Genomic DNA, 24,350 nt, shown 5'->3' with positions numbered 1-24,350 from the left:
CTATTGTGACTTAGATGATCAGATAATGACCAATTTATGTAGAAATCCAGGTAATTCCAAAGAGTTCATACTTTTTCTTGCCACTGTAGTTATTACTTCTAAAAAAATACCACGGGGGGAGATTCTAATAGGACTACACTGTTTGGTTTGTTTGAACAAGCTGCTGAGATTATTTTTGGTTATCAATGCTGCTTATTTGATGCAGCAGTCGAATGCCAAGCTAAACCAGACGTTGAAGTTAAGTGATTTGAAGCGGATTGGTGACAATGACAAGCGATAGGCTGTATAAAAAGTGCATTCGAAAAGTATTGACACCTTGAATTTGTCTACAATTTATTAAATTAATTGTTTTCCTCAATCTACACACAATACCCCACAATTACAAAGCAAAAGCAGGGTTTTTAGAAATGTTTGTAATTTTAAAATACATTTTGTTATTTCCATAAATATTCAGACCCTTTGCTATGGTCCCGAAGAACACAGTGGCCTTACTCGTTCTTAAAATGGAAGAAGTTTGGAACCACCAAGACTCTTCCTAGAGCTGGCCGCCCGGCCAAACTGAGCAATCGGGGAAAAGGAACTAGGTCACGGAGGTGACCAAGAACCTGATGGTCACTCTGACAGCGCTCCAGAGTTCCTCTGTGGAGATGGGAGAACCTTCCAGAAAGACAACCATCTCTTCAGCACTCAACCAATCAGGCCTTTGTGGTAGAGTGGCCAGGCGGAAGCCACTCCTCAGTAAAACGCACAAGACAGCCCACTTGGAGTTTGCAAAAAGGCAACTAAAGGGAACTCAGACCATGAGAAACAAGATTCTCTGGTGATGAAACCAAGATTGAACTCTTTGGCCTGAATGCCAAGTGTCACATCTGGAGGAATCCTGGCACAATCCATACAGTGAAGCATGGTGATGGCAGCATCCTGCTGTGAGGATGTTTTTCAGCGGCAGGGACTTGGCGACTAGTCCGGATCAAGGGAAAGATGAAAGGAGCAAAGTAGAGAGATCCTTGATGAAAACCTGCTCCAGAGCGCTCAGACTGGGGCAAAGGTTCACCTTCCAACAGGACAACAACACTAAGCACACAGCCAACACAACGCAGGAGTGGCTTCGGGACAAGTCTCTGAATGTCCTTGAGTGGCCCAGCCAGAGCCCGGACTTGAACCGGATCAAACATCTCTAGAGAGCCCTGAAAATAGCTGTGCAAAACACCGCAAATACAGTTGTGCCAAGCTTGTAGCATCATACCCAAGAAGACGAGGCTGTAATGGCTGCCAAAGGTACTTTAACAAAGTACTGCGTAAAGGGTCTGAATACTTATGTAAATGTGATAATTCAGTCTTATTTTTTAATAAATTTGCAATCATTTCTAAAAGCTGTTTTTGCTTTGTCATTATGGGGTAGTGTGTGTAGTTTAATGAGGGCAAAACAAATAAGGCTGTAATGTAACAAAATGCTCAAAAAGTCCAGGGGTTCAAATGCACTGTATGTAGAGAGTTAATTCTTTTGTGAAACAATTGTGGCAAAAGAGAAAATTTGAACCAAGCAAGTTGTTGTAAAATAGAGCTTTGTCTACACAACTTCCCCAGACGTTGCGCAAGGAATTTACATTCGAGTCATTTAGCAGAAGCTCTTACCCAGCATGATTTACAGGAGCAATTAGGGTAAAGTGTCGTGGTCAAGGGGACAGACTGATTTTTCACCTGGTAGGCTCAGGGATTCGGTTTACTGGCCCAAAGCTCTCAACTGCTAGGCTACATGCCACCCTAGAATTTACTCCGAGCAATGTACTACAAGGACACGCTTATTTTGTGACTAAAAACATTCACGTAGACCGTTGCGGTCCAAATCGTCCATTTGCGTAAAATCTGGATTGCGTTTAAGGAATAATCCCCGTTGCGTCTCAAAAAACAGGGACACTATACATCAACGCAAACTGTAAAAATGTGTTTATTCAGCAAACGCACCATTGTATACACACCTATTCATTTTCCTGCCTTACAAACAACCCACAAATATTGACTTAACACCCTGACGGGTCCACTTAAGATATAGCACCTCTAAAAACAGTCTTGAGGTAGGCTATTCTATGAGAGCACTGTAGAAATATGGTTACACCCATTAGGCTAGTTCCAACCTCGCCAAAAATCACTGTCCAAAGTGTCATGTATAAATATGCAGTCCTGAAATTACAAGAACATTGGAAGCCTAAAATAATGCGCCCCGAGTTACTTTTGAAACAAATTTGAGAACCCATGTTTTTAAACCCTGGTAAAAGCAGTGTGTAGACTGTATAAGGGTCTCAAGGAATGAGAAACTCTTAATAAAAATGTGGTTCAGAAATCATGGATGAATGATGAGTTCTTGGTGTTGGTCCCATTTTTCATAAACTGAGATAAGAGSCCAGAAATTTTCCATACGCACAAACAAAARTTCTCAAATTAATTTACATCCCTATTAGAGAGCCTTTCTCCTTTGCCAAAATAATTCATCCAGTTGACAGGTGTGGCATATCAAGAAGCTGATTAAACAGCATGATCATGAGGTGCACCTTGTGCTGGGGACAATAAAAGGCCACCAAAATGTGCAGTTGTGTCACAACACAATGCCACAGATGTCTCAAGTTGAGGGAGCATGCAATTGGTATGCTGACCGCAGGAATGTCCACCAGAGCTGTTACCAGAGAATTGAATGTTCATTTCTACCATAAGCCACCTCCAAATGTTTTAGAAAATTTGCCAGTACGTTCAACCGGCCTCAAAACCGTAGACCACGTGTATGGCGTTGTGTGGGCAAGTGGTTTGCTAATGTCAACGTTGTGAACAGAGCGGCAGTGGGGTTATGGTATGGGCAGGCATAAGCTACGGACAACGAACACAATTGCATTTTATCGATGGCAATTTGAATGCACAGAGATAACGAGACACGGAGTCCTTGTCCTGCCATGTTTCAGCATGATAATGCACGGCCCCATCTCGCAAGGATGTGTATACAATTCCTAGAAGTTAAAATATCCCAATTCTTCAATGGCCTGCATACTCAGACATACCCATTGAGCATGTTTGGGATGCTCTGGATCGATGTGTACGACAGCATGTTCCAGTTCCAGCCAAAATCCATGCCCCTACCTTATTTTTAAGGTACCTACATTTACATTTAAGTCATTTAGCAGACGCTCTTATCCAGAGCGACTTACACATTGGAAAGTTCATACATATTCATCCTGGTCCCCCCGTGGGAATTGAACCCACAACCCTGGCGTTGCAAGCGCCATGCTCTACCAACTGAGCCACACGGGACCAACAGATGTGACCAACAGATGCATATCAGTATTCGCAGTCATTAGACATCCATATACCAGGGCCTAATAAATGTATTTCAATTGACTGATTTCCTCATATGAACTGTAACTCCGTAAAATCAATGAAATTGTTGCATGTTGCGTTTATAATTTTGTTCAGTATACATGTCATTAGATGAGATGTGGTCAGATGTTAGTTTGTACAGTGCCTAAAGTAATATACCCATTATCTATTTGGCTCATGGAACAAGGCTTGCTCTGGTGTAGCTAAGTCTACATGAGAACTGCTGTGCTTTGTGGGGTTAAGGGTCGTCTCCATGTGCCCTGTTGTAGCAATACTAAATCAGGTCTGAAGTTCAGCGGGAGGCTGGGAGCAGCTGTACAGTGCCAACAGGCCAGACCAGGGTAGCATCTCACAGGGAAGTGAACATGCTGAAGCAAAGTGTCAACATTTCAGGTAAATTCAATACAGCACAAACATTACATTATATAACCAAGGCTTTGGAAGAGGAGGCATAGGCTAGCTCGTTTCTACCACTTAGGTTCGGGGTGTTTAATTCAGATTCTAAGCTCTTGAGAAGCTAAGGGGACCCCCCCTTTAGGTTCTCAGCAAAAGGTACGGAACACAACTGGCTTCATGTGAACTACAATCCCGACGCTCTATTTAAACGTTGTTCAAAGTTGCACCCGGCTGTCACACATCCTCTCGCATTTCCATTGGACCATTCTTTTCCACATTTCCGGTCGAAGGCAGGTGTTACTCAAAATACAGCCGGGTGCAACTTCGCTAAACTGCGTACAGTAAGTGTATCTTCTACATTTGAAAACTTTCATACTTTCAAAATTATTTAAGGTCCAAATGATCCAAAACCGTATCGCGCGAGAGTAGGGCTGTGCCAGTCATGAAATTGTGTCAGCTGGTTCTTGTCATGCAAATGACTGCCGGTCTCACGGTAATTGAGCATTAATTACCATAAACACATTTAACATCCAGTCCTCCACGCATACAAGCTGCTGTTGCACTCCTTCGGAACAACTACATTTGAAAAAGGTATAATAAATCCATTTAATATACACCTAAAATAACATTTATTTATTGTGATGGCAGGTCTAAAGAAACATTATGATATGAAAAAAAAATACTTCAGAAGAACAGGAGTCGGCCTGCTGTACGTTATCTGGCTTGTATGCAGAGGCCTAGAGATGCTAAACATGTTTATGTTAATTAATGCTAAATTACCATGAGACTGGCAGTCTTTTGCATGACAATAACCAGCTAAAAAAATGTCATGACCACCACAGCCCTAGACCAGACCAATTATTTTTTTTGGGGGGGGATTGATCAGCTTTAATACTGCAGATAGAGTGTAGCTTCCAGCAATGTGATTGTCTGCATCACTTCCAATCCCCCATATTTTTTTTGAAGGGGGCCCTTGGCAATGGGGCTTGGGGTTATAAGACCTTTGAATGCATGCATTGGCCCCAGGGGAAAAAAAGAGAAGGGCCACAGATGCAAGAAAGGTCTCCTTCTTGGGTCACCCTTCTGTGTCTCAGCTAGCCCTTGATAATGGCTCTCAGGACCATTATATTACACACAAGTCATTGCAAGAAACAGTCTTCTGTGGGCGTGGGGGGTTGTTATGGGCCTGAAAATTAAAAGGTGTCACTTGTGGAATGGTTTTGGAAGCATAAGAACCATATCGGTGAGAAACATTTTTCCACAAAAAAAAGGCTAAAATGATATACACCTATATAGGGTTCCCACACGGCCATATTTCCATGTTACAGCACTTGTTAACGGAAAACAGACAGAAGATAGTTGACTACCTGGGCTAATTAGCTATCTGCGTCGCCATACACCTGTGTGTAAACTGAAGAAGCCACAAACATGCTGTCATTGTTTTTTTGCTATGTCAAAATTGCTCGAAGTTGATAATTGTCTTATGATGCATGCATTTGGAATTTGTTGCTAAACTGAACTACTGTGGCAAAGACACCTTGCGCTCTCCAACCTAATGCCAGAGGAGAGTGCTTTGCTTGCTTTCACACGTTTAAAATGCATAGTGCATTCGGAAAGTATTCAGACCCCTTAACTTTTTCCACATTTTGTTAGGTTACAGCCTTATTCTAAAATTGATCAAATTGACCCCCCCCCCCCTCAATATACACACAGTACCCCATAATGACAAAGCAACAACTTATTAAAATAAAAAAACTGAAATATCACATTTACATAATTATTCAGATCCTTTACTCAGTACTTTGTTGTTGCACCTTTGGCAGCAATTACAGCCTCAAATCTTCTTGGGTATGACATTACAAGCTTTGCACACCTGTTTTGGGGAGTTTCTACCATTCTTCTCTGCAGATCCTCTCAAACTGTCAGGTTGGATGTGGAGCGTCGCTGCACAGCCATTTTCAGGTCTCTCCAGAGATGTTCGATCGGGTTCAAGTCCGGCTGGGCCACTGAAGGAAATTGAGACTTGTCCCAAAGCCACTCCTGCATTGTCTTGGCTGTGTGCTGAGGGTCGTTGTCCTGTTGGAAGGTGAACCTTCGCCCCCAGTCGAAGGTCCTGAGCAGGTTGTCATCAAGGATCTCTACTTTGCTCCTTTCAGCTTTCCTGACTAGTCTCCCAGTCCCTGCTGCTGAAAAACATCCCCACAGCATGATGCTACCACCACGCTTCAGGTTTGCCAGGTTTCCTCCAGACGTGATGCTTGGTATTTAGGCTAAAGAGTTCAATCTTGGTTTCATTAGACCAGAGAATCTTGTTTCTTATGATCTGAGTCCTTTAGTTGCCTTTTGGCAAACTCCAAGCGGGCTGTCAGGTGCCTTTTACTGAGCAGTGGCTTCCGTTGGGCCACTCTTCCATATAGGCCTGATAGGTGGAGTGCTGCAGAGATGGTTGTCTTTCTGGAATGTTCTCCAATCTCCACAGAGGAACTCCAGAGCGCTGTCAGTGTGACCATCGGGTTCTTGGTCAAGTCCCTGACCAAGGCCCTTCTCCCCCGATTGCTCAGTTTGGCCGGGCGGCCAGCTCTAGGAAGAGTCTTGGTGGTTCCAAACTTTTTCCAATGAAGAATGATGGAGGCCACTGTGGTCTTGGGGACCTTCAATGCTGCAGAACATTTTTGGTACCCTTCCCCAAATCTGTGACTCAACACAATCCTGTCTCAGAGCTCTACGGACAATTCCTTCGTCCTCATGGCTTGGTTTTTGCTCTGACATGCACTGTCAACTGTGAGACATTTATATAGACAGGTGTGTACGCCTTTCCAAATCATGTCCAATCAATTGTATTTACCACAGGTGGACTCCAATCAAGTTGTAGAAACATCAAGGATTATCAATGGAAACAGGATGCACTGGAGCTSAATTTAAGTCTCATTGCAAAGGGTCTGAATTATGTAAATAAGGTATTTTTGTTTAGTTTTTCTTCAAATTTTGCCCCCCAAAATGAGAAATCTGTTTTCACTTTGTCATTATGGGGTACTGTGTTTAGATTGATGTGACAAATATTTTTTATTTTTTCAATCCATTTAGAATAAGGCTGTAACGTAACAAAATGTGTTTAAAGGGGTACGAATACTTTCCGAATGCACTGCTTTTGGTAAAACTACATGGAACAAAAATATAAACCCAACATGTAAAGCATTGGTCCCATGTTTCATGAGGTGAAATAAAAATCCCAGAAATGTTCCATATGCACAAAAAGCGTATTTCTCAAATTTGTGGACAAATTTGTTTACATCCCTGTTAGGATAATCCCATCCTTTGCCAAAATAATCCCATCCACCTGACAGGTCTGGGGGGGTGGCCTACCTACCCACGTGAAATCCATAGATGGGACCTAATGAATTTAATTCAATTGACTGATTTCCTTACATGAACTGTAACTCCGTAAAATCTTTGAAATTGTCGCATGTTGCGTTTATATTTTTGTTCTGCATATATTTCATCTAATCCTACAATAATTGCTTGCAGATCAGTCCAAAGTCTGCGGTGTGTGTGTACTTATGTGCATGCGTTTTGGATGCGAGTGTGGAAGGGGTACCTGTACCAGACAGGGGAGACAGACCAGGGCAGATGGGGAACAGATCGCTGGGTGGGATCCAAACAGCAGTGCAGCAGACAACGGGAGTAGGAGTAATACCCACTCGGGAGAAGCTTTTGTCGAGAGTAGAGGGGACGTTCAACCTTACCAGACCGGTGTTGCAAAAAGCTGAACGAAAAACATTGGGCGAAGGCAAAACCATGACGCCGGTAAAAACTCTAAATTCAAAAGCCAGATCAAACAGCAATTAAAGTAAAGAGCGAAAAAGTAAATGCTGCATGTGTCCCAGCAGCATCCTTAGCCAGCAGCTATTTTCCTGCAAACAGAGCTTGTCAAACCAAGCCTTTGATACGGAGTAGGGAGGCATGCATTTTCTGATGCTTATTGCCTAATGGTCTGGTGTGGTCACAATAAAACAATCCAAAGCCTATAGGCTACGAAGTGCATGCTCGCAGAAGCACAGAGCAAAGTTATATTTCTAAAATAGCGGGGATGGTGTAAATAAAACTAGGCTGCATTACACACCGCAATGGATATTCAAATCAAATGTTATTTGTCACATGCACCAAAAACAACAGGTGTTGTTCACCTTACAGTGAAATGCTTACATACAAGCCCCTAACCAAAAATGCAGTTAAGGAAAATGCCTACAAGAAATAAAGTATCATAATTAAAGCGCAGCAGTAAAATAACAATAGCGGGGCTAAATACAGGGGGTACCGGTACAGAGTCAATGTGCGGGGGCACCGGTTAGTCGAAGTAATTTATATACATGGGGGTGCAAGTAGTCTGGGTAGCCATTTGATTAGATGTTCAGGAGTCTTATGGCTTGCAGGTAGAAGCTGTGTTTAGAAGCCTCTTGGACCTAGACTTGGCGCTCCGGTACCGCTTGCCGTGTGGTAGCAGARAGAACAGTATGACTAGGGTGGCTGGAGTCTGACAATTTTTAGGGCCTTTCTCTGACACCGCCTGATATAGAGGTCCTGGATGGCAGGAAGCTTGGCCCCAGTAATGTACTGGGCTGTACGCACCATCCTCTGTAGTGCCTTGCGGTCGGAGGCCCGTCAGGATGCTCTCGATTGTGCAGCTGTAGAACCTTTTGAGGATCTGAGGACCCATGCCAAATCTTTTCAGTCTCCTGAGGGGGAATAGGTTTTGTCGTGCCCTCTTCACGACTGTCTTGGTGTGCTTGGACCATGTTAGTGTGTTGGTGATGTGGACACGAAGGAACATGAAGCTCTCAACCTGCTCCGCTACAGCCCCGTCGTTGAGAATGGGGGCGTGCTCGGTCCTCCTTTCCTGTAGTCCACAATCATCTTCTTAGTCTTTGGGGCCGCAGGTAGCCTAGTGGTTAGAGCGTTGGGTCAGTAACCGTAAGGTTGCTAGATCGAAACCCTGAGCTGACAAGGTAAAAATCTGTTGTTCTGCCCCTGAACAAGGCAGTTAACCCACTGTTCCTAGGCAGTCATTGTAAATAAGAACAAATTCTTAACTGACTTGCCTAGTTAAAGAAAATATGTATAGTCTTGATCATGAGCCTCAGCTTGTTTTGCTCTTGCTGATCAGAAACGTGTTAGTGTGCTGCCTAACCCATGGCTGTGCTATGTAGGCCTACAGTGGCAATTCAGAGTCAAAGGAAATGGCAAAAAGCACAGGCATACCCATCGTTACCTTAAGATTTAAGAAAATAAAACAGATCCTATTATATAAAGTGATCTATAACTCTGCTGTTTCGCAATGCTTTGTGCTACAAAAAAAGCTGTATAATACCCGGGAAAGACGCGACTACGATGCATATGGGGATATCAAAGTTTCGTTTCTTTGACATTCAGAGACAGCTACAACCATCTATAGCAGAGGAGACAGAAGATGTACTTCGCTTGGGAAGAAATCTAATTCTGTCACCATCAATTGATTAAACTATTCACTTTCTGTACAATATAAGATGTTTAAACCCAGATAGCTTTTAGGTGATACACGTGTGATCTTCTCATTGGTTTACGCCACGGATGAGTAGCCAGCAGTTAAAGCATACTGTGTCAGGGGTGGAAATGTAGGCCTAACATTTGAAAGTACCATGCTCAGATTCCTAATGATGTCTCAGATGTAATTATTTGCAAACAGGGACAATTTCATTACAAACGAGACACTGATTTGGCATTGGAGAAATATGCTACTATGAACACATAGGCCTCTGTCCATTCTTGGCCTGTAATTTCAGTCATTTGTGTGGCACAAAAAGATTATGCTTATATGTAAAATGAAGTAGAATTGCATGAAATGTTTATTACATTTTTCCCCCTCAGACCTGCAAATACAATGACAGATTTCTGCCATGCTTTTACTATAAAGGAGATCTTTACACCCCTACTCTTGTCCACGATGGTCTACGTACCCACAACCATCAGAATTCCTGCGTTGCCATGTAGCCAAATGCTTACAGGACAGAACAGTTTCTAGAACTGCACAGCCACGGCTCTGGTCTGTTCAAGTAGTAAGGGTAAATGGTAGACATGTTCTCTGCTATCCACTTTGTTTTAATTATTTTGGGTATAGGGGAGGGTCATTTGTTGTTGTTATTTCAAGCACTCGGGGATGGGATGGTAAGTGCTATCCATTGTCATTTCAGGGAGGTCCAATTTTCTCAAGGGAACCCTTATTATAAATATGTTGTAGACAAAATAATGAAAAGGGCAGTCTGGTTGCCTCAATAAATAGACAAAGCTTTGTAGTTGAACAAGTTGTTACATGCATCCCAATTTTTTGGGGACTTAACATTGAAAAAAACTTGCGACTCGACTCGTTCTTAGAATGTGACTCGAGACTTGCTTGTGACTCGAATAATAGTGACTTGCTCCCAACTTGGTGTACAGTAAGTGTACATTTGTGAAATTATTTTTGATGTGATATTAAAGTAGAGGGATTTATGTTCCTAGAACCGTACCGCAATTGAAAATCAATTCACGTTTAGATGGAGCATTTGGCTGTTTTGGCTTCGAGCCAATTCGCCCTTTAAACAGAACATGTAAGGTGCTTTGACTAAGGAGTAACCTTAGGCTCTTTAGTCCAATATTGGGCTATGCCTCAGCTACATTACTGGATAATGACCAGCTGGAGGCACACACACAGTACCAGCTGTAGGGTCCCCGTAGAGTACCCCGTAATAACATAAGGCTACAGTTATTATAAAATACTAACGTTACTTGAGTTAAAGCCTAAAAGCATTTAGTTTTAAATATTCTTCAGTATCAAAAGTAAATGTATACATTTCTAATTCTTTATATTAAGCAAACCAGACGGCACAATTGTCTTGTTTTAAAACATTTACGTTTAGCCAGGGGTACAATCCAACATAATTTACAAACGAAGCATTTGTGTTTCGTGAGTCCGCCAGATATCGGCAGTAGGGATGACCAGAGATGTTATCTTGATAATGTGCGTGAATTTGACCATTTTCCTGTCCTACTAAGCATTCAAAATTTAACGAGTACTTTTGGGTGTCAGGGAAAAATGTATGGAGTAAAAAGTACATCATTTTCTTCAGGAATGTAGTAAAGTAGCCTACGGAATCCAGATACACCCCCACAAACAATAATTCTGTATTTGTACTTAAGTAGTTAACACCACTGCATCCATGGCATGGTTTTCATTGAACAAACACAATAGTTAGAACTCTTTTAACAATGTAGTTAGCACGGATGAACATCTCGCTGAAATGCTTTTATATGAGGTTTAAAATTACTTACAAAAGTCTCTCGCACTCTGTTGTGGAAAAGTTGCTCTCTAACCGACACGTCGTCTACTTCCATCCTACGAAACCATAACGCAAGGGTTAAAATATAATAAAACGTGACTAAAAGCGCGGTGACCCGGCGATAAAACAACAAAACATCTCTCGCAGGTTAGACCATTGTGGCAAGTTACCTACATTTGTCCTAAACTAATTGCAAAACTACGGTCATTGTACCCCTGTTTCAACTCCACTAGCAAGCATCACGGTCCTCGGTGCGCTATAACCGTACGGGGCGGGCCGTGGGCAGGGGTGGAGAAAGGGGAGAGCGGTTAGATGTATTTCCTTGCTGACATTTTGTTCAAGATTCGAATTTACGGATACATTTATGACAGTAGATTAGAACACAGTTAATTCCAAACACAACATGGGAGGGGGTGGCGGTGGGGGGACCGCGCCTCTCCAATTAAATGTAAAAATCTGGTATTGATTGGTTGAATATTTCCCTAGGGTATATTGTGATTGGCAGATGAAACTTCGTTCTGAGCTGATTGGTCCAAGCATTGTTTCATGAAAAATTGAACCCTGATGTTTTTATCAAAGTATTTTACTAGAATAAAATCATACATTTCTGAAGCATAATATTGACAGGAACATGCATGTATACATATTTGTTTACTTTCCACCACTATTAAAACATTGAAAGTATTCTGTCCCAAATTACCATATTTACGCCTGTTTTATCATTGCAGTTATCCAGGAAGTGTGAATCAAGTTTATTGTGCCTATTCAGGGCCCAGAAGGCCTATCAACTTCATTGTCACCATCCAAAGTCCATTACTGATGCAACAACAATCTCTAAACCACGGAAGAATTTGTACTGCCAAGATTGATTTGTGTCGTAAGTTTGTGTCTTTTACAAAATAACTCAAAATCATATTTATGTAAGTCTAATCAAGGGTACATTCTGTGGTCTATCAACAGTAAGTTCATAGAGAATGTGATATACTGCAGTGATTCATTTTGTTCCATGAAAACGGCATGTTCTTGTTCTTATCAGTCCAGCTTTGTCATCATGTTATGGATCCGTAGCACCCAAAGTGTACTGTTTTAACTGTTTATAATAATAGTGTGTATTATTTATCTTTTATCTCTTATTCTGTCCCTTCGTTCTTCACATTCCTAAACATTAACAAATGTTCAGAGAGCTACACTGAACAAAAATATAAACGCAACATGTAGTGTTGGTCCCACGTTTCATGAGCTGAAATAAAAGATCCCAGAAATGTTCCATACGCACAAAAAGCTTATTTCTCAAAAAATGTTGTCCACAAATTTGTTTATATCACTGTTAGTGAGCATTTCTCCTTTGCCAAGATAATCCATCCACCTGACAGGTGTGGCATAACAATAATCTGATTAAACAGCATGCTCATTACACATGTGCACCTTGTGCAGGGAACAATAAAAGGCCAAACTAAAATGTGCAGTTTTGTCACACAACACAATGCCACAGTTTTGAGGGAGTGTGCAATTGGCATGTTGACTGCAGGAATTTCCAGCAGAGCTGTTGCCAGAGAATTGAGTGTTCATTTTCCTACGATAAGCCGCCTCCAACGTCGTTTGAGAGAATTTGGCAGTACGTCCAACCGGCCTTACAACCGCAGACCGTGTGTAACCATGACAACCCAGGATCTCCACATCCTGCTTCTTCTTCGTCTGAGACCAGCCACCCAGATAGCTGATGAAACTGTGGTTTTGTAGAACCAAATCATTTTTGCACAAACTGTCAGAAACCATCTCAGGGAAGCTCATCTGTGGGCTCGTTGTCCTCACCAGGGTCTTGACCTGACTGTAGTTCGGCGTCGTAACTGACTTCAGTGGGCAATTTCTCACCTTCGATGGCCACTGGCACGCTGGAAAGTGTGCTCTTCATGGATGAATCCCGGTTTTAACTGTACCGGGCAGATGGCAACCGGGCAGATGGCAGACAGCGTAATGTGTACGGCRTCGTGTGGGGGAGTGGTTTGCTGATGTCAATGTTGTGAACAGATTGCCCCATGGTGGCGGTGGGTTATGGTATGGGCAGGCATAAACTACGGACAACGAACACAATTGGATTTTATCAATGCAAATTTGAATGCACAGAGATACCGTGACGAGATCCTGAGGCCCATTGTCGTGCCATTCATCCGCCGCCATCACCTCATGTTTCAGCATGATAATTCACGGCCCCATGTCGCAAGGATCTGTACACAATTCCTGGAAACTGAAAATATCCCAGTTCTTCCATGGCCTGCATATTCACCAGACATGTCACCCATTGAGCATGTTTGGGATGCTCTGGATCGACGTGTACAACAGTGTGTTCCAGTTCCCGCCAATATCGAGCAACTTCGCACAGCCATTGAAGAGGAGTGGGACAACATTCCACAGGCCACATTCAACAGCCTGATCAAGTCTATGCGAAGGAGATGTGTCGCGCTGCATGAGGCAAATGGTGGTCACACCAGATACTGACTGGTTTTCTGATCCACGCCCCTACATTTTTTAAAGGTGTCTTTGACTAACAGATGCATATCTGTATTCCCGGTCATGTGAAAACCATAGATTAGGGCCTAATGAATGTATTTCAATTGATCAATTTCCTTATTTGAACTGTAAGACAGTAAAATCTTTGAAATTGTTGCATGTTATGTTTATATTTTTGCTCAGTGCTAATTACATAATTAGGCTATGATAACTGTTACATAGTTACAATGTGTGTCATATTTATTTCCTTCAATGAAGACGTGTATGTATTTCCCTGAATGCTGTGTATGTTCTCGTATATCATAGTTTTTGCTCATTACTTTCAGCCTGTGACTGCGTTAACCTTCTTTCAAAAATAATCCACATTTTGCTTATGAATTGCAGACTCTCGTCTTCAAGGATGACTGTTTTTCTTCTATAGTCCAAACATTGATCCACTGAGATCCTATCCATCCTATCATCATGACGAAAAGTGTGACTGTCACCTATGCCTTATGGGCAATGGGTGGACCGTTGGGCCTTCATCACCTGTACTTAGGAAGAGACAGCCATGCCCTGCTATGGATGCTAACCCTTGGGGGCTTTGGAGTTGGCTGGGCCAGAGAGTTCTTTCGTATCCCTGCATACGTGGGAGAAGCCAACCGGGAGACGGAAGGAGGGTTAAGAGATAGAAAAAGGCATCCTATAGCCAGACCTCCACCTGTGAGCTTTGCCAGATTTGCTGGTCAGATTTCCGTAGGGATCTATTTTGGAACGGTGGCACTGATCGGCCTGAACTCACTGAGTTTCTTCTACCTGATTGTACTGCCGCTGTGTGTGGGCGCCGGGGTCCACCTRGTTTCCAGTGTGGGAGAGCAGACAACTGACCTACACAAGACCCTCATAGCCTGTGTCATCACCTCCCCTATCTTCTATGGCAGCACCATCTCCCCTCTGCCCATCAGTATCGCTGCCAGCGTCACAGCGTCACAGCACCGCAGGTTCAAAACCCATCCACCTTCTGGGAGTCAACAAGAACTGGGTATGTAGACCATGGCCCATGATTTTACATCTCCAACCAACTATGTTCCACTATTACAATAGGCCAAAGTCCATCCAAACCTGCCTATGATGACCTTTTACAGCTAGTACTATCTATAAAGTAGGGGCGGCAGGTAGCCTAGTGGTTAGAGCGTTGGACTAGTAACCGAATCCCTGAGCTGACAAGGTAAAAATCTGCCCCTGAACAAGGCAGTTAACCCACTGTTCCTAGGCCGTCATTGTAAATAAGAATTTGTTCTTAACTGACTTGCCTTGTTAAAAAAWAAWAATAATAATAATAATTGCCGTTGCTGGCCCTGGAGGCCATTACAACAGAAGACATGCAGATACTGTTGCCAAATCTATAGAGTAGTAGAATATATTACCCTTCCTATGCTTTCAGTCATAAAAAACACAATTTTCTCTTGGCGTCTAACGCTGAATCAACAATTCTCCTCCTTGTTACTAATATCTTGTTACTTGTATCCATATGTGTCTGTTTCTGTTGTCTATAGGTCCTCGTCTCTACCGTCTGGCCCTAGTCTGGCTGGCATTCTCAGCTCCACTGGGATACAGTATCTTCCACAACACCACAGCCACTCTCTACTACCTGTCTGACTGTGTGGCAGCCCTGCTGGACATGTTCTGGTTCTTTCCCTGGCTCCGCTCGGTGGTGGAGTATTTCCTGCTGCTACCCTACAGGTACAACCATAACCACAAGTGACTAGAAACACACAAACAAACAAACATACAAACAAATATAAGTTTAAGAAGTTGCTGAATTAATCATTTTAGGGATAGGATTTTGTTCTTGTTTATGTGTTTGAGTATGAACCCAGGAAGATTAGTCCTGAGGCTGGTGGGAGGAGCTATAGGAGGACTGGCCTCATTGTAATGGCTGGAATGGAATATATAGAATTGAGTCAAGCGTGGTTTCCATATGTTTGATGTGTTTGATACCTTTTCATTAATTCCATTCCAGCCATTACAATGATCCTGTCCTCCTATAGGTCCTCCCACCAGCCTCCTCTGGTCCGATGTATAATGAGTATCTTTCGAACCTAAACTGAACTAAACTAAAACTTATAGGATACTGGGTGCTTTCACGGGCTGGGGCCCCTCGGAGGAGAGCTGGAGGAAAGTTTTGGAGATACTGCTCACAGAGCGCAGTCAGAGGGAGAGAGAGGCACTGCAAGTGAGTATGACTGTGTAACACTGAAACATTGAGCTATAGCAGAGGGGTCRATACCATTGATGTTGCTGCCCCTGSGGGTAGTTACCATAGCAAGATTCAATTGATGTGTCTGCCTTTGGTGCGGCTACAATAGCATACATGCAGTCAAATACTATTGATGCTGCTGGTTGGCTCGATTTTCTGTATCTCAATGAGCATGCCCTACTATGCCTGCCCCATGCTGTATATGTCTGTGTTGTGTTTCAGATGTTGTCAGTGAGTAAGGACGCTTCTATGGAGGAGGTAACACGTAGCTACAGAGAGCTGGTGAAGGTGTGGCACCCAGACCACAACCCTGGCAGCAAGATGGAAGAGGCACAGAAGATGTTTATACAGATCCAGGAAGCCTATGAGACTCTGCTCAGAGGACAGAAGCCTGATCATCGAAATAAATGATTTCCCTGCTCGACCCGTCAACCCAAATGCCAATGATGTGGCACGGACTTGGTCGTCCTCTCACAGGATCAACTGTMATAATGTGTTTTATCCAAGTCAAGAAGGAATACTTTCTAGATGCAGATAACTTTTTGTAGTAGCCAGGTTGCTCTCTTTTCTTTAATGATATGTATTTTATTTTCTCAGACAAACATGTCACACGGGTTCTTATAGCAGGATTACAGCAGCATAGCAATATTGTAAACCATTTCAAGCTGTTAGACAGCTGTACATTGGGGTTGATGTTAAAAGATGTTCTGTATCCAACTTCTTGATAATAGTGACTCCAATATTTAGGTTGCTCTATTATAATAATAAAAATAAATTGCTGCCATCTTGTGGTGAATTGTAGAACGCCAACTATAATGATTGTCAATTAATATAATAGAAAAATGCTCTCTAGACCAGTACCTAAACATCACACATTTCTGATTTAAAAAATGTACTTTTTGGTGCCTCAATAAATCTGCTGTTTTCCACATCTTTAATTAGCCTGTGCATCGATGTTTTCGGCAATCACTAGCTACTGATCAGGTTATGGTCTTCTCTAGACGTTGCAGGTTTCAACTAATGGTTGCGTACCACGTCATCGACTGTGCAGTCGGGCACCAAATTGCTATAACATTTGATGTGGTTAGGCAGTGGGTAAAACCTATCCAGGCGTTGTAAGACCTGGTATGCGTCAGCAACGCCTGGGCAGAGGAACGCGCCCAATCTGTTGTAGGCTATTCGGCCTGTATGCCAGCGGTCAGTGCTATCCGTGTTCCTTGGGACGTCCCTACTCTATAAACCATAACCCTTACCCATTTTACATTTCAACTTCAATGGTTTATGGACGTCCCAAGGAGCCCGGATTGCATCGGGCTCAACATGGGCCCGGAAGTTGTCAGGTAATATTTATATCCGGAGATGCTGCCGTCGCCAGAGACAACAGATATTCTGACATTTAAAAACGACAACAATAGTCGTTCGTCAGGTAAGGAAGAGGGTGATGCACTTGTTAACAACAGCGTTTAGTCAAAGAAAGTGACATTTTGGCAAGGATATGTTTCGGGCTAGTTCAGGTGGACAGCATTTGTCGGGTGGTGGGTGCCATAGCAACGTCTCAGAAGAAACATTATTCCGCTAGTTTCAGACATGTCATTTTCGGATGACAGCTGCATCAATCGGGGAAGTGCCCATCTAAATGGCATTTGTGTTGACTTTTGATGCTTGTTTGCACCAATATTAATTTATCGCGCCCTTATTAACCTGTCACGTTCCATCATCAGCTTGTTCCATCAAAGCCAGCACAGTGACATGGCAACACGAAACGAATGTCAGGGGCGTATTCATTCCGCCGATTCTGTTGAAAAACGTTTCTTAAACGGAACGAAAAGGGGAGGGACCTACTTGAATTTGTCCAACAGAAACTCTCGTTTTGCTCTGTTTGCTTCCGTTTGGTTCTAAAGACTTAACGGTTTCCATAATGAATTCACCCAAGGAATGTCTTCCATTAATATGATTGGCGCACCGGCGGTACCAAAGGCTGGGGGGTAGACTGTCCATCCTCTTGCTGATGGATGGGTAGCTTTATATTGGCCTCACCAGGATCACTCAGTAACCAAAATGTTACATTTGGGTTTGATTAGAAGATCCATGTAACATTTAAAATACATGAAAATAATACAATGTAATAATTGATTTACTTATCATGATGATAAACCAGAGAAATGTGATAAAACATATACCCCACATTTCCTGGGTATGTGGTGGAGGAGGGAGGAGAGTTCAAGTGTCACACTTCAGCACTGACTATAAATGTTGAACTTCTCATATGTGCATTTCCTGGCAACTGAGTATAGGTGATCTAGATAGACTAGAGAAAAGTGCCAGTTAGACAGACAATACAAACTTGTGTCAAACAATCTATTACKGCATTTACTGCAGTCAGATATTTGAAAAAGAAAGCTGCTATAAAGAATACATTTAACATCATTGCTCTGACTTGTCTGTTTTTCTCTCTGTGCCATAGTCAGCTGGTGAGAAAATGAATGCTGATGACTGCAATGGATTTTCATATATGTCAGGTATGGAAAAAACAGTGGATGTTTCTTGTGCTACCAAGTCTTATTCCAAAAATTATTTTTTAGAAGTAACACAATTGGTCTAATTATGTTTAGGCCTGGTTCAGTACATGGAATACAAGTGCATAGTGTGTGTGTGTGTGTGTGTGTGTGTGTGTGTGTGTGTGTGTGTGTGTGGTGTGTGTGTGTGTGTGTGTGTGTGTGCGTACGTGTGTCTTCACAGGCAATGGAGGAGAGTCAGCAAAGGAGCGAGGTGATTTCTGTGGAGGTCTGAGGTTTCCAACATTGACCACTCCAAACTGTAAACAGTCCTCTCCAAACAGATCTCTTAGTGGTCAGTCATCGCTATACGCTGAGTGTACAAAACATTAATAACACCTTCCTAATATTGAGTGGCAACACCTCCCCCCTTCCCCCCTTTTGCCCTCAGAACAGCCTCAATTCATCGGTGCATGGACTCTACAAGGTGTCAAAAGCGTTCCACAGGGATGCTGGCCCATGTTGACTCCAATGCTTCCCACAGTTGTGTCAAGTTGGCTGGATGTTCTTTGGGTGGTGGACCATTCTTGATACACAAGGGAAACGGTTGAGTGTGAAAAACCCAGCAGCGTTGCAGTTCTTCACAAACGGGTGTACTACTACCATAACCCATTCAAAGGCACTTCAATATTTTGTCTTGCCCACACATACACACTCCATGTCTCAATTGTCTCAAGGCTTAAAAATCCTTCTTTAACCTGTCTCCTCCCCTTCATCTACACTGATTGAAGTGGATTGAAGAAACATCATTAAGGGATCATAGCTTTCACCTGGATCCACCTGRTCAGTCTATGTCATTGAAAGAGCAGGTGTTCTTAATGTTTTGTATACTCAATGTTTGTCTCCTATCTACGATCTCGGTAACCTATTGACTGTACTGTATTTAATATATCACATGCAAAACTGACTGAAAGAAGTCAGTGGGCAGTTATCTCCCTTGAGGAATTATTTCCATACGATACATTTTTATCGGTATTTTAATATATAAAGATTTACTTCCGTGCAATTTAAGAAATACGTTTCCGTATGCTAAGTTCTGATGATTATTAACAAAGCGTCTCTCGCCTGTCTCCACTTTCCTTAGTGAGCTCCATTAAGATAGAACTCTACAGTGACAATGAGTCTGCAGGTTCTCCACAGCCAGAGAGAAGAGATGGAGAGAGGGATGATGGGTGGAGGGATGAAAGAGGGGACAAGACAGAAGAGGGGAGTGAGGTATGGGGAGGACCAGGAAAGGGTTACGGGGAGCTTGCCAGTCCTCAGCCTGCATCTGCCGGTCCCATCCGACTGCCCAATTGTAAGCTCCAATGTGACGTGTGTGGAATGGTCTGCATCGGGCCCAATGTACTAACAGTGCACAAACGCAGCCACACAGGTGAGGATGAATAGACTGCAGGTTAGACCTCAGACCACACTCCTTTGGCTTAGCTGTAAAAACGGTGATTCGATATGGATCCTTGCTACAACTTGATAGTATTGACATGGATAACGAGGAATGAATGTGTGTGTGTGTGTATTTTGTCAGGTGAGCGTCCATTCATGTGTAACCAGTGTGGAGCCTCCTTCACCCAGAAGGGGAACCTGCTGCGCCACACAAAGCTGCACTCTGGAGAGAAACCCTTTAAATGTCCCTTCTGTAACTACGCCTGTCGCCGCCGGGACGCACTCTCTGGACACATCCGCACACACACTGGTAAGACACAGTAGCCTGCTTTCTAATGTCAAGCCAGGAAACTGGTGAGACCATTTGGGCTCTAAGTGGGACCAGATGGGGAATAGAGCCTCTACCTGTAACAAGGTATTAGCTCACTATGTAATGTAATAGTATTGTAATATCATCACTTCTCAGTATTAGGTGTCTGCACTTCGTACTACATTTTGCTCATATTGCATCTAGAAAAAAGTACAAATCTATAGCACAATGCATGTGATTGCATTAGAAAAGTCAATTTAGCTCTAGAGTGAGGCTCAGAGGAAATAGATACCAATTGTCTTTACAGGAATGTAAGTTACCACATGTGCAAGAAATGACATTTAAAACTATTCAAAACAGGATGTCCTGTTGGTGTTTTTCAATTTAATGTAGACATGCATTCAACAGTTGTTGATAGAGACAGGCAAGCCTTGGTGGGTCTCTGCCTTGCTGTTCTGAACAAATAGGTTCATTTTCGAAGAAAGCAAACCTGCACAACGTCGGATTTCGGTGAAATGACGTCAGTTTCTCCGACTGCTTGGTAAGGTGGAACGTTGCGGTGGAGAGTTGAGTGTTTTTTAACGCCGTAGGCGTGGAACAGAGAACAATTTCGGGAATTCACGGAGAAGGGGGAGTACATAGTGTAACGACTAGGTCATGAACTAGTACTGAATGATTGAATAAAACTCTAATTATGCACAACTACATGTATCTTTTTATTTGAMTTACTTGCAGGAATAACTAACTTCCCTAGGAAACAATCAGTAGTTTTGTCATATTTTGTAGACCTCATTTTACCAAAACAGATCAAAAGAGAAGGATGCATTACCCATTGATTGACCCATGAATCGCTGTGTTTCTGTGCTGCAGTGCCCTCTCTGACAGTGGGTAAACTTTACAAATGCAGTTACTGTGGTCGTAGCTACAAGCAGCAGAGTACCCTGGAGGAACACCTTGAACGCTGCCAGAACTACCTAAAGAGTCTACAGAACCATCAGCCAGCACTCAGCACTGACCCCACTACACAGGGTAACATACACACACATCGTAATGTGAAATGTACAGGGTAACACACATTGACTCTGTCATCATCCACACGACACAAACATACTGAAATGCACTTTGCTCCTTCATTTTGTGTTAGTTCAATCTGAGCTCACTGGCCCAGTCAATGTACTGTGACCCAGAAGACTGTCTTTCCAGTATTATGTCAATGTAGTGTCTATYTGAACAGAGTCTGCTGTGTTTTGTGTAGGGGAGGGCATGGAGCTGATCCCTGAGCCAGAACCTGTCCTCCAGCCGTCCACTGAGAAACAGTCCTTCATACACAGGCTGGTCAACAGCGTCACCAAACGCAAGAGGTCCACACCACAGAAGTTTCTGGGTGAGTTTTCTCCTGTTTATATATTTCCATGTTCCTGAAGGTATTGAAGCCCAACATTGCTTTAACATGATGATACAGTCCTATGAACCTGAGGTCGTCAACACTGATGTGTCCTTCTTTACAGGAGAAAAGCACATGAGGCTCAACAACCGTGATCTACCTTATGAACTATCCCCTGGCCCTGAAGAGGATAAGAATGGGGACCTGCACTCTGACCTTGATGGAGAAGCTGGTGCTACAGGGTTAGCAAGGATTGGGGGCAGATTCCTCCGCAGGTGTGAAGGTGGTGAGGACCCTGGGTCTAAGCCCCCTCAGCTGGCCCTGCCCTACCCTGCCTGCCTGTCCGACTCCAGCCCAGTCATCAGCTCTGTTTACAGCCACCGGACTCCTCTGGGTCCCCAGGTCAATGGTGGAGCTGGAGATGTGGCCGTGTCTGTGGAGCTCGCTGGACGGGAAGCAGGTGAGGGACACAAGAACGTACCCTCAGGTCACAGCAACATCCACAGCCTCACTGTCAGCAACGGCCCCAGCAACGGCTGCCACGATTTCAAAGACAAGTCCGACACAGAGAGCACAGCAGAGGAGCAGCAGAGCACCAGGGTTACAGCTCCAACCAGCAACTCCAACAACCCCCACCTCCTCCCTCATCTACATTACCCAACACCAGGCCTGCTCCGCAGCCGCACCCATCTCCGTCCCAACCCCAGCCAGGCCAACGACCCAGACATAGAAAGGGAGAGAGGGGACAGGGCCTGCCCCGTGCCCATCATCACCACCATCCCAACTAGCGTGAAGGGATCGGGGACCCCCGGTTTAGGGTCACCCTCCATCTCCAGGGAGGCTTCTATACAGGTGGTGGACGGGGAGGGGCGAGCGGTGCGGTCATTCCGCTGTGAGCACTGTCGCATGTTCTTCCTGGACCACGTGATGTTCACCATCCACATGGGCTGCCACGGCTTCCGCCAGCCCTTCCAGTGCAACGTCTGTGGGCACCACAGCCAGGGCCGTTACCAGTTCACCTCGCACATCATCCGCGGGGAGCACCAGGTGGGCTGAGGAGGGGGGGGTTAAAGGGGAGATTCGGTCCCAACTTGGCCCTTCCCCTTGAATGTTTACACAAATCTGAAGGGTCTGGATAGGGATAATCAGTGTACTGGGGGAGCTTTCACTGTATTGCTTCCACCTTACAGATCTATTCACATCATTAAGGCCAAGGGTAGAGGTGGGAGCGAATTGGGACTGGCTAGGRAGGGAGGGAGGGAGGGGCAGAGGTGTCTGCTGCTTTAAGAAGACATGGGCTCAGGTTTGTTCTGCACCACGTTACACAGAGACAGACACACATTGCCTTAACTGTTACATAGCAGCAAACCGTTCATTTTATTATTTTTAGAGTACGTGATCATGTGTAAAGGAGATTATGATGAACGTAAAATATCCTGTTTAAGGGCACTTCAATATTTAGGTGACGTGGATCGTTTACTGTGGATGGTTACAGATTTCAGGGGTGGAGAAGTAGAGAGTTAATAGGAGCCTTATAATTACGGTGCAGATCAGACTCTTGAACCATCCAGTGATAGATAGGAGTTGACTGAGGTGGTCATATGCGATTGAGGATTTCACTTTTAGATTCTTTGCTTAAATGTGATAATAGTGTGAAGTGAAATGACTTTTACCTTTGGAGGGTTTTGTTTTCTGAGATTGTTGTATTGCACTGATAAATTATATTGTAACGCTTTAAATTATGACTTTGTACAAGAATGCTCTGCACACCAGATGAACAGTGTTTTATAGGATTTTCTTAATGAGACGGGCCATCTACAGAATTGAGTAATGTATTGGTCTTTCCCTCCACTTAAAATGGGTGCTTCATTGACYATATTGTGACTGACAATATGTCATGTCTTGTAATCTCCATCCCAATTTTACAGAGGTGACTCGATGTCAACTTCCACAGAATGTTGTAATTTTGCACTGAATGGTCCAGGAAACGAGGACTACTTTGATGGGTAGACTCCATTTGCACAAATGGAAACTGAATAGTGAGAAAACCACTTACAAAATATTTCAGTCTATCGAAGTTTCTCTACTTTTGTATAGTTATGTGAATATCTGTATGTTGTAGTGTGCGTTTAGCATAGTTTTGGTAGATGTGGTCAGCTATATCCCAAATCTTGTCCAGCCACAGCACAAGCAACCCATTAATCCAGAAAACATTACCTCCTGTGATTTTAAAGCAACCGAAAACCTCTAAATGTATTTGAGTTTTTGCAGTGTGTGGAGTGTACAACGTTTGAGACCAAGTTCAGTATTTTATGTGAAATGTTTAGTCATTGTTTGCATCCTCCTGTAAAAAATGGCAAACAAATGTATGGGTATCTTAAAAAACCTCAAATCAAATTGTACTATGAATGCACTTGATGTACATAGGATAATTCTAGGACGTATGAATGTGCTTATCAGTTTCTCATTCATTTATCCTTTCCACTGTGTGATGACAAATTAATTATGTATGAACTGTGAAGTAACCTCAAGCAGCAACAGAGGCAATCAGGGTTGCCAGGTCTAGCTAAAATCTCTAGCCCAATGACCAGAAAACCTCCCCAAAAGGCCTGAAAACTAGGCCAACATTTTTTTTTACAGCAAGAGAGGAGTTTCCACATTTATACAATAAACTATTTTCTCATAATGTTATCCAGCCAATTAAGAARGAAAATCAACAAATCAACGTAACTTGTAACTACGTTAGAAGCTAAATAGTTTTTTAAAATCTAAATAATATTTTTTACGAATAAACTAATTTGAATATATCGCAAGAGAAAAGGTCATTTGTCCTTATTAAACTCGCCAGATAATTTTCCATCAA

General features: G+C 43.2%; 3 protein-coding genes across 6 annotated transcripts in view; 2 read left to right on the top strand and 1 right to left on the bottom strand.

Moving 5' to 3' along the window:
• Window positions 1-11,509, bottom strand: part of lmbr1l (limb development membrane protein 1-like) — a 50,496-nt gene extending 38,987 nt beyond the window's left edge. The window contains exons 1-2 of one of the 2 annotated variants that reach the window (XM_024004980.3): window positions 11,283-11,509; window positions 11,101-11,164 (exon numbers count right to left, since the gene is read on the bottom strand). In XM_024004980.3, coding sequence (XP_023860748.1) covers window positions 11,101-11,164; window positions 11,283-11,284 — 66 coding nt within the window. In that variant the 5' untranslated portion in view covers window positions 11,285-11,509. Of the gene's footprint in view, window positions 1-11,100 lie in introns of both variants that reach the window. The other variant, XM_024004981.2, reaches the window with a different exon arrangement.
• Window positions 3,707-16,793, top strand: dnajc22 (DnaJ (Hsp40) homolog, subfamily C, member 22). The gene is made up of 6 exons (XM_024004982.2): window positions 3,707-3,756; window positions 11,837-11,985; window positions 14,001-14,637; window positions 15,152-15,338; window positions 15,726-15,831; window positions 16,078-16,793. The coding sequence occupies exons 3-6, from the start codon at window positions 14,079-14,081 to the stop codon at window positions 16,264-16,266; spliced, it is 1,041 nt and encodes a 346-aa protein (XP_023860750.1). The 5' UTR covers window positions 3,707-3,756; window positions 11,837-11,985; window positions 14,001-14,078; the 3' UTR covers window positions 16,267-16,793.
• Window positions 16,794-16,876: 83 nt separating this feature from the next.
• On the top strand, window positions 16,877-24,350 carry LOC111976229 (zinc finger protein Eos-like). 3 transcript variants are annotated; one of them, XM_024004977.2, is made up of 8 exons: window positions 16,877-17,281; window positions 18,320-18,374; window positions 18,595-18,705; window positions 19,495-19,785; window positions 19,936-20,103; window positions 20,974-21,132; window positions 21,359-21,487; window positions 21,612-24,350. In XM_024004977.2, exons 2-8 carry the CDS (start codon window positions 18,335-18,337, stop codon window positions 22,541-22,543), a joined length of 1,830 nt encoding a protein of 609 aa, XP_023860745.1. In that variant the 5' UTR covers window positions 16,877-17,281; window positions 18,320-18,334; the 3' UTR covers window positions 22,544-24,350. The 3 variants fall into 3 exon arrangements, with proteins under 3 accessions (XP_023860745.1, XP_023860747.1, XP_023860746.1); XM_024004979.2 differs by having other exon boundaries at window positions 16,878-17,281; window positions 18,595-18,624; XM_024004978.2 differs by having other exon boundaries at window positions 16,878-17,281; window positions 18,595-18,639.

This window comes from Salvelinus sp. IW2-2015, linkage group LG17 (genome assembly GCF_002910315.2).
Source record: "Salvelinus sp. IW2-2015 linkage group LG17, ASM291031v2, whole genome shotgun sequence".
Classification (NCBI taxonomy): Eukaryota; Metazoa; Chordata; class Actinopteri; order Salmoniformes; family Salmonidae; genus Salvelinus; species Salvelinus sp. IW2-2015.
The sequence above is the reverse complement of the archived record's forward strand: the minus strand, read 5'-3'. Positions and strand labels throughout refer to the sequence as shown.

Coding starts and splice junctions, on each gene's coding strand:
- LOC111976229 (XM_024004977.2), top strand. CDS start 18,335: ATGAATGCTGATGACTGCAATGGATTTTCATATATGTCAG. Junction 18,375..18,594: donor TGGATTTTCATATATGTCAG/GTATGGAAAAAA, acceptor GTGTCTTCACAG/GCAATGGAGGAGAGTCAGCA. Junction 20,104..20,973: donor ACACATCCGCACACACACTG/GTAAGACACAGT, acceptor TCTGTGCTGCAG/TGCCCTCTCTGACAGTGGGT.